At 44.9% G+C, this 17391-nt stretch overlaps 1 protein-coding gene across 2 annotated transcripts in view; it reads right to left on the bottom strand.

The window, feature by feature from the left end:
- Positions 1–15060, bottom strand: part of MTMR9 (myotubularin related protein 9) — a 42062-nt gene extending 27002 nt beyond the window's left edge. The window contains exons 1-5 of one of the 2 annotated variants that reach the window (XM_069805551.1): positions 14268–15060; positions 11223–11331; positions 10373–10498; positions 2504–2677; positions 269–486 (exon numbers count right to left, since the gene is read on the bottom strand). In XM_069805551.1, coding sequence (XP_069661652.1) covers positions 269–486; positions 2504–2677; positions 10373–10498; positions 11223–11331; positions 14268–14452 — 812 coding nt within the window. In that variant the 5' untranslated portion in view covers positions 14453–15060. The remainder of the gene's footprint in view (positions 1–268; positions 487–2503; positions 2678–10372; positions 10499–11222; positions 11332–14267) is intronic. The other variant, XM_069805552.1, reaches the window with a different exon arrangement.
- Positions 15061–17391: the final 2331 nt, after the last annotated feature.

Raw genomic sequence — 17391 nt, 5'->3', positions numbered from 1 at the left:
AGAGAAAGATGGCACAGGGAGATGGCCTGATGTCTGAAACCTGCAGCAGGTTGTTCAGAACAAGGAACCAAACACAGCTTTCCAAAGCCAAATACCTTTATCATCTACATACCCAATTTTGCCAAAAAAAGGAATGTGACCCTGTTGACAGGAACCAGGATACACAGCCACTTCTTACAGAAGCAAATACTTTATGGAGCTAGCATGGCTCTGCCAATGCAACCCTACAAAGCCAAGCACAGAGGAGAGCCTGTGTGATTTCACCCACCTCTCAATACATTTGTGAATCCTCCTCCACTGGGGATAGTGCGCTTCTTGTTCAAAGCCCCCTCCTTTGGCCCTGGCCTGCTGGGCAACATTCAAGGACCTCGTATCAATGATGTAGCCACGCTTGCCAGGCCGTAGCGTGGCATTAATAAGCTTCTCGTCTTCTTTACACCGCCTCCCATTTGTACCTGTAAGAGGCTGGCTACTTCGCATCATGACCTACAGGTACAAATAACCATGAATTAGGCACTGGAAATGTAGAGACTTAAGACTGAAAGTCACCCATCACTTGAGCTCCAATACAAGAACTGGAAGTTTAAACTCACTATGCAAGGGACACCCCTCCACTGGAGGATTTCTTAGGAGTCTGTAAATACAGACTGCAAACTCATGCATTAGGTCACTGGGTCCCAACACCAGGTATGGAGAATGGCTCTCTAGAGTAGCGTGCCACTGAAATTCACACAGGATACTCCTATTTTCCATAAAAACTCAGGTCACTGTAAGAATGCCTACGGGAGTGAGATAGCTCAACCTTAAAAAGCTTCCTCCATCAGTTCAGGGGGAAAATTAAGTGGGGCTCTCCTGGCTCTCCAGCTCTTCTCTGTGGAGTTGCACCAGCAAGTGCAGCTCTCACCCCACCGCACTTCCTACTGCCATCTGCTTCAAGTTCAATCCACCACACCTGGACACAGACAAGCAAATGCCCTGATCTGCACTGCCTGATGCACAGAAACATCTCTAATTCTTCCTACAGCTGCTGTTCTCCCTTGCCCTGAATCCTTCAGTTCTTTTAAGTACAGTCCCTTGCAGTGACTTAATGTATTTAAAAAACAAACTAGAAATCCTTGAATTGAGTGATCATTTGGCAGGCCACTTTCTAAATTGCAGACATCATCTTAGAGGCTTTACCCCTTTAGTTATTCCTGTAGTACCACCTTTGTGAGCCACTGAACTGGCTTTCCTGCTGATGGCTCCTTTACGAACCAACATTTCCAGGATTGTAATCTTTAATATCTCTTCCCAACTCTGTTTTTAAAACACTCAAGTCAGTCATGTGTTAAAGAAGCCTCTTAGGTACAGTTTTACCCAGTGGCTAGACTAATAAACCTTAGGTGCACAGATTTATGAGCTGAGGCTTCTCTTTAGTAAATGCCTTTCAATTCAGAAAGCATCCCAGCAGCTCAAATGATAACTAAAATGTGAGGGCAGCCAGTCAGCAACCCCAACTGAGCTCGAGAACTCAGAGTCAGGAGAGCAACGTGACAGACAGCGTTACTGTCACGAGTTCAAGCACTCTGAGCCAAATGCTATTATATTCCTCACACTTGAAACATGCACAATTCAGAGACATAATTGAACAAATATTCCTTCAACAGTTTTCAGTCAAGCTGAAAAAAAGCAGAAAGCACGACTGTTATGAAGTTGATGGATGGCTGATTTTAAAGCAAAGCAAAAAACCCCAAAGGTACTACTAAGTCAGACTAGACATCCTCTAATTCAGGGCTTACAAATCTTGGCAACAGGAGCGAGAACACGTTAGAGCATTTGACTGAGAAGCCTGGATTAATTTTACAAGCCACAGGTTGGACATCCCAACATCCTCAGAACTGGTTATATCAGCAAGAGATACGAAGAATTACTCAACAATTTCACAAAGTGCATTTCTTAATTATAGTGTATCACTCGGATTTTGGCTTGTCAAAAGGTGGTAAAGTCTGCGCAACACCAAGAATTTGCTACTCCTGAAACATGTTATACCGACAGGCTCAGAGAACAGATTGTTCTGATCGCTCCTTCGACAGTTACACAGCAGAAGCAGTGCTGGCTCTGGGCATGCTTGCTGTCATCATGACTCCATTACGAAGGAGACAGCCCACCACCCAGAGACAGGACAATGTGGTTTCTGCCATCCTTTCAGCATGAAGCCTCTTGGCAGACAAAGCAAGTAAGGGTGCCAGCAGTGGCTTTACAAGTCTCATCTTGATCTTACTGCTGTGAGCAAGCTCATGCCACATACACTCCCAAACAAGCAGATTAATAGCTATTTCTAGGATGGAGATTACTCATTCCATCACCCAGAACCAGTTTCATTGCATACACTTAGTAAGCTGGAAAATAAAACAAGCAAACATCTCATGAACTGTATTAAGTCTAGAGCACAAGTTGTTTTTTCATTAAACAGACAGATTCACACACTTCCTTCAGGTACAACCATTACTCAAATGCATCTTACCATCCCATTCTTCTTATGGTAATAGCTGAGGACTGGGAAGCGACTGCCATGGCGAAACATGGCAACTTTCCGAAGCGCTTCATCATCGATGGATTTGGGGACAATGACAACCGGAGGGTAGGAGGGACAGACAGAGAATTCCTTATTGATGCAGCTTAGACGCCATTCGTCTGTCTGAAGAAGATCAGAACATACAGGCTTTGGGTCAGAAAACAGATTACTACTGTTACAGCATAACATACTACGGGAGAGGAACTTCCATATTCAGGATAAATACATGCAGAGAGTAATACTGGTGATCTATTCCATTCACACCACAGATGAAAGCTCAGTTGTCACTATTGGCATTATCACTTTTGTTCTTCCAGGAGCCCGGACCCCCTGCAACAGCATAACTACACTAATCGGTCAGATCAAACCCAGCACCATATTTTGTCTCCAACAAAAACGTGGCAAAAGAGATGCCATTCAAGAACAAACAAGCCTGGCTACTCTCTGCACTGCACTCCTCATCCCCTCCCTCTCAGATGTTGCATTACAGACATTAGAAGGTATATCCTTGCCTAGTCCTTTTAGTATCCATTTATACGTCTGTTGACTGATTATTTTTTCCCCACACCTCTTGATGCTGCCTGCAATCATAATATCTTGTTGCAGCAGCTCCCAGAAGCTCACTACCCAGTGTGCAGATAAAGCTCATAAGCAATGGAAGAAATTATCAGATGACTCTGGTTCTTGAGGTGCAGGACTTGTTGAACAACAGTTCCCCACCTGGTTTATCCATGTCCTCAACAAAGAGCACAAAATAAGCCCATGTGGTCAGAAATGGGTGACTGTGGCTTTTAATTGTATCACAGACACAGCAGACAGCATGTCTGCAGTACACCCTACAACAGAACTTACTGCATTTGCAGATAGCTTCAATCTCACAGGACGTAAGGGCATGGTATGTCTCTCAAGGAAACCCCAGAACAAAAATGTATTCCTACATCAGCAGATTTAAAGGAAAAAAAGTTGAGTTAGATGCAGGTAACACAGGCTCAAAGCTCTATCTGTGCTGAGAGCAGCATTAGTAACACCGTCCACAAGACATAGGTGGCCAAGAAAGGCAAGAATGTCCACCAAGTCCAGACAATGAAGCTGCTTTGAGGTTAAAATTGCAATTTAAAATTTCCAGCTTGGTTCTTTTCTATGGGCTCTGCTTTACGTAAAGCACTACAGCTTTTCCTCCAAAAGCACCTCCTGGAACGAGCACAGCATCTAAACACAAAGGTCTCATCATGAACTCCTGTAATATAATTTTTCAGCTTCTAACAGCCAAACACTTGTGAAAAGTGCTGAATATTGACACCCTGCACCCTCACAGGCACTTGGCATGAGAACTCAGGCTACCTGATATCCAGGGTCAGACACAGGACTTGGCTCCATCTCAGGCTAAACCAAAGGTCAACAAGCGGCATCACTTAAGTCCAGGCTGGAAGAGCTGACACTGCCCTAACTGCAGCCTTGGACAAGCTCAGTCTTCATGGAGGGCTTGCTGCTTCTGGGCTGGTACCATACCACTGCCTCCTGCATTAAGGACACCATCCAGGTACATCAAATGGCCACAAGGCATATGCTTTCCCCGGGGGGACAAAGCACACAGCAGAACCTTGCCTAAAGTTTGGCAGGGAACTGAGCTCATGGTCCTCAATAGCAGGACGGTGGCTTGGCTGGGCTGCATCTTCAGTGCATCCTTATCCTGTATTCCTTATGGCCAACAAAACCTGCTGACAGAAGCCTTCGTGGGGAAAATGACCAAGAAGCCCCTATAACATGTTTTGTTTTTAACAGCAGCATTAAATTCTTAAAAGTAGCTGCAGAATAGCTGTAAAAAGCTCCAAAGAAGATAAAACGAAATATAAAAACCTTTTGAAGAGGAACAGGCAACTGCTTTCAAGGTTGATTTTTTTTTTTTCTTTTTAGTTCCTATGCACTGACATGACACAAGTGTGAGAAAGCAAACAAGACCTTAAGTAACTCCTCAGCTGAGGTGTTTTCGGTAGACTGGGAAAGATTTGCGTGCCATGGCAGCAGGCAGTGACCTTATACAGATGCCATAAAAAACTCTGCTCATTTGTGTTCAAAGAAAGTTTCAGCTAGACAAAAAGGTAGGGGGATAAAGCAGGTATCACAGAAAGTAAGAGAAGAGCATGACAGTTAAATTATGCGGTAACAGAACACACAAAAACCCACGTCAATTCAGGAAGGTTGGTTTAGCATGCATTAATTACACAGCTCTGATCAGAAGTAGGTCTCTTTTGCTCTCTCCTTTCTTCCAGAGGAAGAACTACCTCTTGCTTTACACCTCCTGACTGGTACCTGGTTATATAAATCAATCTGACTAGCTCACTGGTCCAATGGAGAACTAGGATCGATTTAGAAAGCTTTTCTGGCAATGAAGTCTTTCCATCAGATGAACAAGCTGAACTGATTCACAACACTATTTCACCATCAGTAGATCCAAGGCATGGGATGTGTGGACTAGGAGACAGGAAAAAAAATGTTCCTTTTGGTGGCAGCCTAAGAAAAAGATGCTGAGAATGGTACACATTTTGTGCATTATCATCATGAACAGCAATTGCTACCTGCATTCAGTAGCCTACCCGGACAGTTTTGTGCTGTCCCTGTTGTAAGCTTATTTTATTATTCATTAGCCTCAAAACAGCTTCTCTGAACATCTACATTTTATAAAAAGCAGAGGTTCTCCCAGATGCAAAGTTAAACTGCCTCTGGCAATCACGTCATAGGCAGAGATGAAAGAAGTTCTGGATCACATAAGGGAGGCTGGCTGGTCATAGCTCATGCTTTTAATGTGCCAACAATGATAGTTTTTATAGTTTTTTGGGGAGTCTATGTTAAATTATGGCAGATTTCATAAGATGGTGTGTAATTTGTCTGCAATGAAAAAATATGCATGAATATAGAACTGACAAATACCTTACTGCCACACAGGATTGTAGGGAAGGCAAAAATCAAGACTCCATGGTATGCTTTCTGAGAGACTGGATGTCACCAATACCACCAGTAGGAAAAGGAATGGAAGAGTATTGACCTGATTTGTCTCCCACTTTGGTAATTTAACTCTGCCCATAACCTCCTCTCCTGACCGTTTATAACACAAGACAGATGATACTGTTATGTCATCCAGTTATAATTTCCTGTGACATGGGAAGGAGGAAGAGAGTGGCAGTGATTAGCACCATGTGTCTTCTGTAGCATAGCTGCTTCTGCAGAGATCCAGTTAACCTCTGCAATGCCAGCTTCAGACTGCTAAAATACACTCCAACATGAATCAGATGATAGTAAAACCCAACAGTGCAAGACTCTTCTTGGCTTTTGCTTGGGATGTCTGCAATTTGGAAGAAAAAATTGCCATTACTAACTGGATGAGTGAGTTAGCAGCAATTCAACTATGTGCAACTACAGGAAGCAGTGAAAGAGAAGAGGTGGACCTCATCTTCAGACATCACCAGATAAGTATGCTGCATGAAAGTCAGAGAAAGTATAAAGTTAACATTTACTTCTCCCAGCAAGAGATCTGTACTTTAGGGAATCAGAAAAAAAGTTAATTTCAGTTAAGGCTAGAAGCAGCAAAGAATTGGGGGATGAGCAGAAAGGGGAGTAGAGGAGTCCAAAGTAAGAAAGTAGAAGTATTTTCTTAAACACAGCACAGGATTAACTCTTGCATTTCTACTTTTCTTAACCTAGTACTTTTTTAGAGATACTGATTTTCAAATGTTAGTGAAAGGCTAAAACAACAGTTATCCTTCCTCTCCAAACTTATAATTGCTAGGAGAGGTCATTTTCTACAAAACAGTGTGAAACAATTCAAGCTCTACTAATAAGCCATAAAAGAAAAGTCAAGAAACCAGCAGGGACCTTAAAGGATCCTGCAAGCAGCAATGACAGAGGCCATTTCCAAGGAACAGGCAGAAGGCAACAAGCCCTGTTAGTAACAGAATGTGCATGGACAAGAAGCATAACAACAGATGCAAGCAAATATTGATGCTTGTCCGACAGGAGCAAAATATGGGCTATCCACACCATTACAAAACAAACCCCAAACCAGAAAATTCATGTTTTTAAGCACCTCCTGGACAGTGGATAAAGCACAGTTAGCTGAACTGTCCAGAACCCTGAGCTCTTTCCTACAACAAAACGGAAAGGAGAAAAAAAAAGGGAACGAAGAAAGTGAATTTGGCGGCAATTAAATACCCACACGTTAATTATACTGTTATTGTATAAACTTCACTTACCTTTAAGAACAAACTGATCTTCCAAAGTTGCAGTTTGCAGTATCCTGCAGTTGTAAGAGCTGGCAGAAGAGAAACCACTCCACCATGACATATTAGCTCTTCTCTGCCTCAGAAAAATGTGAAAACCCTTGCCTATGTTCTAATTCCATTCAGCCACTCACTACTTATGCAGCAGTACAGTGAAGAATACAAACTTTTTACACACATTTCACCTGACATACCTACAACCAATCCAGATCTCATGTACTACCCAGCGCTTCAAGCAAAAACACAACACACAACCAGAAGTTGGATGAGCAAACATTAACTATCCTGTGCCTCTTTTACTCCATTCATATATTTGTCTATAGTATCTTCAAAGTCTCATCTTGCAGTACAATAATTTGGACCCTGCAGGCACTGTACAGAGTTTTTGCTGTGACATTTAGTGAAACGTTGAGCTGATTTCTTCATATGACTTAATTCTCAGCTGAACTACTCTGTTGGTATGTTGGACTTATCACAACAGCAGTTCATGACATAGATGTTTGACAAAAGCCTTACTGACCTGTCCCAAGAAAATAAACAGGTAGCACACACAGCAACAGCCATCAGCAAATGACAGCCCACTGAAACTTTTTAACTGCTCCATTTTCGTTAGATCAAATGAAATCATTTGCCTTAACAGTTCTTCCCTTAACACCTTCATGGACTAAATGCAAGAATGTAGTATAGCAGCCTCCCTAATCCTGGAATTGAGCTGCAGGGGCAAAGTGCTTAAGTGCTTGCTATCAAATTCTAGGGGCAATGCTAGATGACACTCTGTCAGATCAATGCAATGGAGTGAAATCATATAGGGGCTATGTGTGTTGAGAGAAAAACACATTTGGCACAACATATGCCAACATAAACAGATAAACTATTATTATACGGTATAATACCATACCATATTATCTAAATTTTTAATGTATTACCTAATTTTTTTTTAATCTTAACTTTTATAGTTTTACTTAGCCATTATAGAATGTGTCAGTTTTAAAACAACTGTCCTGTAGCAGACAAATGCGGAATTAATACATTGCTAGAGCTGCAGTGTGGGTGAAATGCAGTTTTTGACAAGTTGTTACCATATTGGGGAAGGTAAAGCATAACAGATCCAGATGGATGATTTAATGGAGAGGGAGGTAACTTTCTGAATTCTACTCATTTGACTTATGGGAGGAAAAAATTAAATCAGCCATTTACTTGTTCTAGCCTGTCACATAAGACAGTTTAATTACAGAACAAGAAATATTTGGTCAACAATATATTTATCTGTTGTTCAGGAAATGTAAATCATTTGAACATGGCTTTTCTCACCATTTCATTAAAAAGGAGTTACATCTGAAGTTTTGGGTTAAAAGCCAGGAATTAATCAACAGCTGCTAGACATGCATATTTTAAAGAAATTATTGCCCTTGAAATGTAGCACTATAAAGTAATCAGGTTTTTAAAGTAAGCCTTCCAAGGAGCACACATTCAGAAAGCAAAGAGATTTACAAGTAAGCTACCAATGCATTTTGAAACCTCTGAAACAAAAAGGAAAAAAAAAAAATCAACAGATCCATGTTAGCTCCTGTATCATGCTGGTAAATACAACCATCAGCAGTGATTTGATCCCTGAAATCTAAAGAGGATTTCAGCTACACACAGAAAGCAAAATATGAACAGAAGCAGAACCATCTCCTGCAACCTTTCACTGAGTTCCAAAGGATTTCCTTCTGCTGCCTTCAACCCTGCTCTCACACTCCTCCCTTCTCACCAAATAGCACTTCAGTTTCTGGCTTTTTGATTCTTACTGAAATGCCTGCAAGCTTCCTTTGCTGAGCTGGGAAAACGTCTGCTGCTTTGCCTTCAAAGAGCAGAACACTCTGACCACATGTCTGACTTTCCCAGCTGAAATTAAAACCAAAACTGTGGTGCTAGTTATTAGAACAGGTCAGTTTGTATGTCTTTTGACAGCAGATGAAGATAGGGCATGTGAGAGTACTCTAATTATAAAACAAAGCCAGAAAGATCTCTGAACTCCTTTAATTTTCTAGTGATTTCATCATACAAATCTGGTCAAGCTAATCATATTATTCAGTTATTAGTCATAAACAGGAAGTGATAAATGCTGCAGATAAACTGGATTGCAGATGAAATAAACAAATCAATGTTCTTTGATGCTGTACTAATGGATGTGGTCTCAAACCTACGATGATGCAGCAAGTGCACATATTAAATGTGAAACCAAGACTTAGAACACAGAGATGCTAACCCAAGGCACTATTAGAACAGGTAAGCTCCTGCAACCGAGTCAGTTCCCACTTATCAAATTCAGCATCCTAAAATGAAGCTTGAATAACAGATAAAACAGGCAACGCCACAAGAACAATTCCTACCCTACAGGTACCAAAATAATATCAACATGTGCTCACAGCACCTGGAAGAATAGGACTGGAAATTTCCTGCTCTCTAAACCCTCCTGATATTTCCCCAGCATGAACTAGAGTGAAGTGTTTCAAATTGGGCATCTTTACCTATTGTCATCTTCCTAGAGAGCTAAGAAATCCTTAGCAATTTTTAAAAAACAGCCTCGTTTCAATTAAGAGGTTGACAAAGATTCATCCCACTCCACTTCAGATGCAAGGTTAAGTATAACAAACCCAGGCCAAAGGTCTTAAATTTGTTCTTACAGTGAGGAGGACCATCCCCAAAGGACAAAAACATGTCCTACCTTCATGTCCTCCCAGGTAACTTTTAAATAGGCCTCAAAACTTCATTTGCACAATGTGAAACAAGTGCTAAGTAGGAATATTCAGCACAAACAGAAATGCCTGATGCCTACAGAGTGAATATTTGAACAACACTCACTCTTCACCCAAGCACCAGACAGCTGTTTTTACCATCCAGGGTTAAACCCCAGCCAGCAACTAAGCACCACACAGCTGCTCACTCACTCCCCCCCCCACCCAGTGGGATGGGGGAGAGAACTGGGGGGAAAAAAAAAAGTAAAACTCATGGGTTGAGATAAGAACAGTTTAATAGAACAGAAAGGAAGAAAATAATAATGGTAATAACATTAATAAAATGACAATACTAATAAAAGGATCAGAACATACAAAACAAGTGATGCACAACGCAATTGCTCACCACTTGTTGACCAATGCCCAGTTCATTCCTGAGCAGCAATCTCCACCCCCAGGCCAGCTCCCCCCAGTTCATATACTGGGCACAACATCACATGGTATGGAATACCCCTTTGGCCAGTTTGGGTCAGCTGTCCTGGCTGTGTCCCCTCCCAACTCCTTGTGCCCCTCCAGCCCTCTTGCTGGCTGGGCATGAGAAGCTGAAAAATCCTGGACTTAGTATGAACACGACTTAGCAACAACTGAAAACATCAGTGTGCTATCAACATTCTTCTCATACTGAACCCAAAACATAACACTATACCAGCTACTAGAAAGAAAATGAACTCTATCCCAGCTGAAACCAGGACAATGACATACTTCACAAACTACGTGCACAAGTATATCTGAATGCCTGTGCAAATCTTTGAGATCCAACTTACCACTGAACTGAGGAGCTCAAATTCTTCATCAGGCAGAAAGCAGCGCCAGCCATCTTCAACGATTTCAAACATGGGCCGGTAGAAGAATGGATACATGAGAGTGACAGAATCCAGAGTGGAAAGCGCCTGTGTGGGTGAGAGAAATAAACAGCTACTTAATTCATTCAAACTTATATTTTATTCCAAAAAACATACAGCAAATAGTGTTTTCCTCTAATATTGGTGATGCAAACTTAAGCCACCCAAAAGTATATAGCCTTTAAGCCTGAAATACTAAGTTACCTGCCAGGTAGTTAAATATACATAAAAAACTGTAGGACAAACAAAAGCAGATGATAACAGACAATCTAACTGCAACTCGGGGTTTGTACACAGAGTATCATTTCTGCAGGATACACTATGTAACAGCGCACCAAAGGATGAGAAAGATGCACACTGAACAGGTATAACTAACAGGACACATCCTACGTGTCATTTACATGATTACTAACAACAGATCTTAAACTCAAGAAGTCACTTAATGTTGTTTGAGACACATGAAACAAAACCAGTCTGATTTGGTTTTGCCTCCTCATGCTCCAGCATAATGAAGCTGAGCTTCATTTTCCCAAATGCTATGGCAAGATATTTGATCAAGAAAAGTATGGTGGTTTGTTTTTTGGTTTTGTTTTTAAAAAAACCACCTACAAGCAAAACCCAATATTTTACCAATTGAAATGAAACATCCCACAATTCTCATTTGCCTTACAGAACATCAATGAAAACCTTTCCAACTGGAAAAAAGCTGTTACAGTTGAGGACAGATCGAGATCTGAGAATGTAGGTGTTACTTATCATTATGAATTCTTACCTCAATAGAGCTAGCAATGTTCAAACACTCCTCCATTCCAGGTATATCAAGCTGAATAATTCGCAGATCTTTGCATTTTATAATGATGGTACCCAATGAGCCCACAAACCTACAGCAAGACATGAAAGAGTCTCTTAAGAACAGGATCTTCTAAGGTATGATGAAGTATTACAGCTCTTCCCACAACATATGCCTACAAGACAAAATTCCATTAGTAGTAATTTGACCACAATATCACCTTTCAAAAAAATAAACAGACAAAACCACCTCTTTATTTGGTATTAGCTTTTTTTAAATTCCATCTTTGTGATACAGCAGTGAGTGGAAGTGTAAGTGTTACAAGAAAAAGAGAAGGTTTTCCTCCTAGCTTTTCTTTAAAACGTGAAAGAGAAAAGGACTGTTCAGGTATTTCCTGATACAACTGGAAGCTTCAGCTGGAAGTTTCCAGTTTTATTAAAGTAATGCAGTGGAACTTTGAGGGTTGCTTAAAACATTTGAGTTTAATTAAATTTTTAAAATAACATTTCAGTCTGGCTACATTGCACTCCCTTGTCTTTAACAAGAAAGTTTGGTTTCTGATACCTGCAGTGCCACGGAGCTATTTGCTCTGCAGACCTCAGAGAAGCTGAGGTCTCACCACCGCTGGTTACAACGCGAGTCAACCCAGAAAAAGCTCCACCTTACAAAAACCAAACACAGCTCACAGACGCCCTCTCCAGTCTTCCTCACGTACCTCAAAGAAGGATGATGCCCGAACAGAAATCGAGTGTTTGTTTACCTTAACTAGCCACCAGTATTCACAGGAATGATGTAGAATTTAATTCTCAAAGCAGCGAACTAAGGAAAAGCAGCTGAGTATCCTCATACAGCGCAGGAGCGCTTGCGGCAGCCAAGGACGATGCAAGAAGCAGAAGCAGGCAAGACCAGAAGGACCAAGTTTCAGTCCCTCGTGGCCGAACCCCAGAGCTGTACGCGCTCCAAGAGGAGGCCTGTTGCTAAGCTTTGGGTTGCTCCACCTGTGCTACAAAAGGAGCCTGCAATTTATTTCAGAATTATTATTACAGCTGAAAGGTCATTATCTATTTCTTCTGCGCAGACAAAGGTTAACATGCAGAACCAATTATAATTTGGGTAGTGCTGAAGGAAGAACTACAGGCGTTTTGACAGAAAAGTTCTGCAACTCCAGCAGAGCCAGTCTGTGCATCGTTTGCCCTCGTTGCAGCGCTATTTCACAGCTCTCCAAGGTAATAACACGGGGCAGCTACAACGCATCACCAGGGCTGTGTTCTCTTTAAGCAAAAACACCACAGGAGATCACTAGAGACTGTTCCACTTCTCAACAAACCCTACAGGTCACATTTAACTTGCTTAAAAAGCTACCAAAATTTAAGAAGCAATTTGATGACCATCTGATAATTAGGGAAAACACTGTTTTGTACAAAAGACATTCATGTCACGAAAGCAGAACAGATTTTATCAACCTGTCACAATGTCACAGTTGTCATGCACAAATAACCTGAAGTAGTGCCAAACTGGACCCTTCTACAACCTTCACTGGTTTAAGAGCCCTGTTATTCCATTCTCTCTAGCCCTGAGAAGAATATACTCTTATGCTTTTATATGGCAGAGTTTCATTGCAATTACATTCACACAGAGCTACTCTCAGGGAGGGAGATGTCTACTCTAGAGACCTTCTAGAAACCAGGGCTGGCAATAAGGGCTGTGAGTATCTGCAGACATAGCTAACTCTTATAAATCACGTATTGAGCTAGCAACGCACTACTCCCTCGCCATAACTTAAAATGTTTCTTGCTTATTTGGTATTAACTTCCATTGTAACTGCAACTAAGCTCATAAAAATAAAACAGAAAGAAAAGTTTGTCCACAATAATTTTCAAAACAGAGCTACAGCTGGTTTAGTACAAGCAGTAAGGAGGATGAGGCAAAACTGCCCTGATGACTGAGCAATACTAGATGGGAACAGATTTCCTGAGGTTTCCACCACTGTGTTCCTCTCCACCTTCAGGCCAACACGCAGCATTTCTCAGAAACACTCAGAGAAATCGGGAACAAACTTAATCAGCGCCCAGTACTTCACCCATTTTCAGATTCTGAGGTAACTTGGATATTTTTAATTGCTGCTGCTTGATTTTTTCCTAGCCTTGCTGGCAGAAAGGAAATCTATTCTTCCAGATTTCCTTAAAAGGCAAGGAAAACAGGGGACTAACTTTGTTATTAACAACAAAATAAAATATTTTGAGCAAACTGAAAAAAGGGCCAAGGTGAGGAAGCAGAAGACAATGACCAGGTGAGATGGGACTGCCACTCAAGGAGGGAATTGTGATGGGGCAACAGCACACGTAAAGCAGAGAGAAGTAATGGTAAGAAGATTAATCTCTGAAGTCCGTGCAACAAAAGGGGATGGGCAAGAATAAAATGGAGTGCTGCAGCTACAACTCAGCTTTCCCATGCTGTTCCCGCAAGGAGTATGCTGCTAAAGTGTTACTGATTTCCATAAGCAGTTGGAGGAGCAAAGGGATGATAGCGTCGAGCAAAAGGAGACAGATCTGAGGCTGAGAAAGTCCGGAGTCCACTTCTGCCATTGGTTTTGCCAGGCAACCCAAGGCAAATCACTTCATCAGTGCCTCGGCTTCCATCTCTGTTAGATAGTGGTAGAGATGCATCCTTTTTAAGGTGTGTCAAGAGCTACTGATAAAATCCACCAAACAATTAACAGAGAGCACTGTTGACAAAGGTGTTCAAACACAGAGCACTGCTGACAAAGGTCTTTAAACATAAAAATTCCAACTCTGTGTGAGACAAAAAAAAATAATCTTTAAGATGCAACAGCCAAATATCAATATACAAACAGAATGAGAATCAACCTGCCCATGCCAATATTCTGCCCGGTGCTCTAACTGTCCTTTCTCCTCTCCAGGCCTGGATTTGAGATAGCTGAGGTGCAAGCCGGCCTTGACAACCACTTTTCAACCCATGAGACACAAACAATTAGGTGTGGGAAAGCAGGGAAGTTAGGAGGCATACCTTTTTTCAATAGAATCAATGTTGGAGTGCAGCAGCCACAGCTCCTCAGCGTTATCTTGACGCCGTGATGAAAAAATGAGATGATGGCCAGTTAAGCAGAGAGTCCCCTCCACCGCCAGGTAGAACGGGCGGTGCAGGACGACGTTGTCCGCTCGAGGGGTCTTGATCAGCTCCGCGAACTCCATGCTCGAAGGCGAGCGGGCCTGGGGAGGCCTTTGCCACAAAAACTTGCCGGGGAAGCGGGGGTAACCTCAGCAACACCAACAGGGGCGGGATGGAGAACCCGGGGACGGTTTACGACCGCCTGGCAGCCCTGCGAGATGCCCCTGGAAGGCAAGGAAGGGGCATAACCCTGGGGCTGATCCCGTCTCCTGGCCGGCTGGAGAAAGCCAGCCCGACCCCGGCGGGTACGGAAGGATGCTGAGGGGAGAAGGAGCGGGGCGGGATACCACAGTCCCCGCTCAGAGACGGCCGGTGCCCTCACAGGGCCGCCTTTCCTCGGGGGGTGGGGGGGGGCAGGGACACCCAGGGCCTGACCGAGGGGGTCCCGGGAATTACGGGGGGGGGGGGGGGGGGGGGGGCTCGGCGGCTGACAGAAGGGAGCCGGCGGCGCGGGGAGCCCCTCGGTGCTTGACAAAGGGAGAGGCAGGGCAGCGCGGGGACCCGGCGGAGCGGAGCGGGCCAGGCCGGGCCGCCCCCAGGACCCCCCCGCTGCCGGGGCCCCGCCGCTCCCAGGAGGCGCCCGGCGGAGCGGTACCGGCCGGAAGCTGCCGGGCCCTTCCCCGGATGTGGCGGCCCTCACGTGATCCCGCCAGGCCCAATCCCCCTCCCGCGCTCACTCACCGGGGGCGGAATACCTGCCCTTACCGGAAACGCCGCTGCCGTAAAGCGCCCGACGCGCCTTACGGCCCCACGACAAACCGTTCCGCGGCCGGACGGAGGAGGATTTAAGGGAAAGAGGGCGGGGTCGGAGGAAGGGGGAGGTGGGGCCGAAAGGGGGCGGGGCCTTGTCGGCGGGGAGCCAACGGGGAAGGGAAACGGAGGGGCGGAGCGGGGCGGAACTTGGGGGAAAGGGGCGGGGCCAATAGGGGCGGTTCCACCCGCCCAGGGAGGGCAGCGGGGCAGGGGCCTGGGCCGGAGCGGGGCAGGGGCCTGGGCCGGAGCGGGGGACGGGCAAGAGCTGAGGCGTTTCGGTGTCCCGGAGCGCTTTGGGAAGCGTCGGTGCCGGCGAAGGCAGCTGGCAGCCGCAGTTTGGGCGCGGAACCTGCCTGGGGTTGAACGCTGACTTCGCGGAAGTCCCTACGGCCCTCAGCCCAGCACGGCTGGTCTCGCTCGTAGAAAAAAAAAAAAACACATAAAATCCCGACCTGCCACCCCACGCTTGGCGTTTTTTACGAAATACCCCGCCAATGTGCGGGTGGCTCAGTTCCCAGACCAGCCGGCCGTGGCAGAGGTACAGCCTGGCAGCACAGTCGCGTCCCCCCCGCTGAGCCCTCCTCCACGCTGGGTCACCACTCCGAATTTTTGGTTTTGGGGAGCGCAGCGGGTGCAGGGAGGCAGCTCTGCTTGCCAGCGGAGGCTCAGCAGCACACCAAGGATCCGAGTTACCGTTCCTCTTTCTCCCCACCCGAGCAGCTCCAAGGTCCAGTCTTGAGGTCAAGCATCTTCCTCACACCCCTCTCAGAAACGCTTCAGCCCCTTTCTCCCCACATGCTCAAATCCTCATCTTTAGTGGCATCAGTGTTTGGTTACGTTACACACCGTTATGTGCTGGGCTTGGACGTTTCCAAGCCTGAACGTCCCTGTTACCGGTGTGGGAAGGAGCTTTCGCAGCCCCCTCCAGCCCTTCGCCAGCCCCCACACAGATAACTCGTTGTCTTTCATCTGCTGCTTTATTATTCCTGCTCTCAGGTTCCCCAGTGCTTTGGCTGAACCTCTGTGATAATTAGGGCTCCTGATTTCCAGGCTCTGCTGCCTGCACAGAGGACGGGGCAGAAGCAAACATGCCGATGCAACCCCCTGTTTTGGGCTATATCCGTTTTTTCTTCCAAGCATGAGTCCCAGCCTGTGCTGCAATCTGAGCTTCCCTTAGAGTCATAGAATCACAGAATGTTTTGGGTGGGAAGGGACCTTTCAACGTCATCTAATCCAACCCCCTGCCATAAGCAGGGACATCTTCAGCCAGATCAGGTTGCTCAGAGCCCCATCCAACCTGACCCTGAATGTTTTTGGGGATGGGGCATCGACCACCTCTCTGGGCAACCTGGGCCAGTGTCGCACCACCCTCACAGTGAAGAACTTTACATCTCATCTAAATCTACCCTCTTTCAGTTTAAAGCCATTACCCCTTGTCCTGTGTCGTGGTTTAACCCCAGCCAGCAACTAAGCACCACGCAGCCACTCACTCACTCCCCCCCCCACCCAGTGGGATGGGGGAGAAAATCGGAAAAAGAAGTAAAACTTGTGGGTTGAGATAAGAACGGTTTAATAGAACAGAAAAGAAGAAACTAATAATGATAATGATAACACTAATAAAATGACAACAGTAGTAATAAAAGGATTGGAATGTACAAATGATGCACAGGGCAACTGCTCACCACCCGCCGACCGACACCCAGCCAGTCCCCCAGCGGCGAATCCCTGCCCCCCACTTCCCAGTTCCTAAACTGGATGGGACGTCCCATGGTATGGAATACACTGTTGGCCAGTTTGGGTCAGGTGCCCTGGCTGTGTCCTGTGCCAACTTCTTGTGCCCCTCCAGCTTTCTCGCTGGCTGGGCAAGAGAAGCTGAAAAATCCTTGACTTTAGTCTAAACGCTACTTAACAACAACTGAAAACATCAGTGTTATCAACTCAAAACACAGCACTGTACCAGCTACTAGGAAGACAGTTAACTCTATCCCAGCTGAAACCAGGACATCCTGTCACTACAGGCCCTTGTAAAAAGTCCCTCACAAGCTTTCCTGTAGGCCCCCTTTAGGTACTGGCAGGCCGCAATAAGGTCTGCCTGGAGCCTTCTCTTTTCCAGGCTGAACCACCCCAACTCTCTCAGCCTGTCCTCATAGGGGAGGTGTTCCAGCCCTCTGACCATTTCTGTGTCCCTCCTCTGGACCTGCTCCAACAG

The sequence above is a fragment of the Haliaeetus albicilla genome, chromosome 18 (genome assembly GCF_947461875.1).
Source record: "Haliaeetus albicilla chromosome 18, bHalAlb1.1, whole genome shotgun sequence".
In the NCBI taxonomy this organism is placed as follows: domain Eukaryota; kingdom Metazoa; phylum Chordata; class Aves; order Accipitriformes; family Accipitridae; genus Haliaeetus; species Haliaeetus albicilla.
Note: the sequence above shows the minus strand (reverse complement) of the source record. Positions and strands in the feature narration are given on the sequence as shown.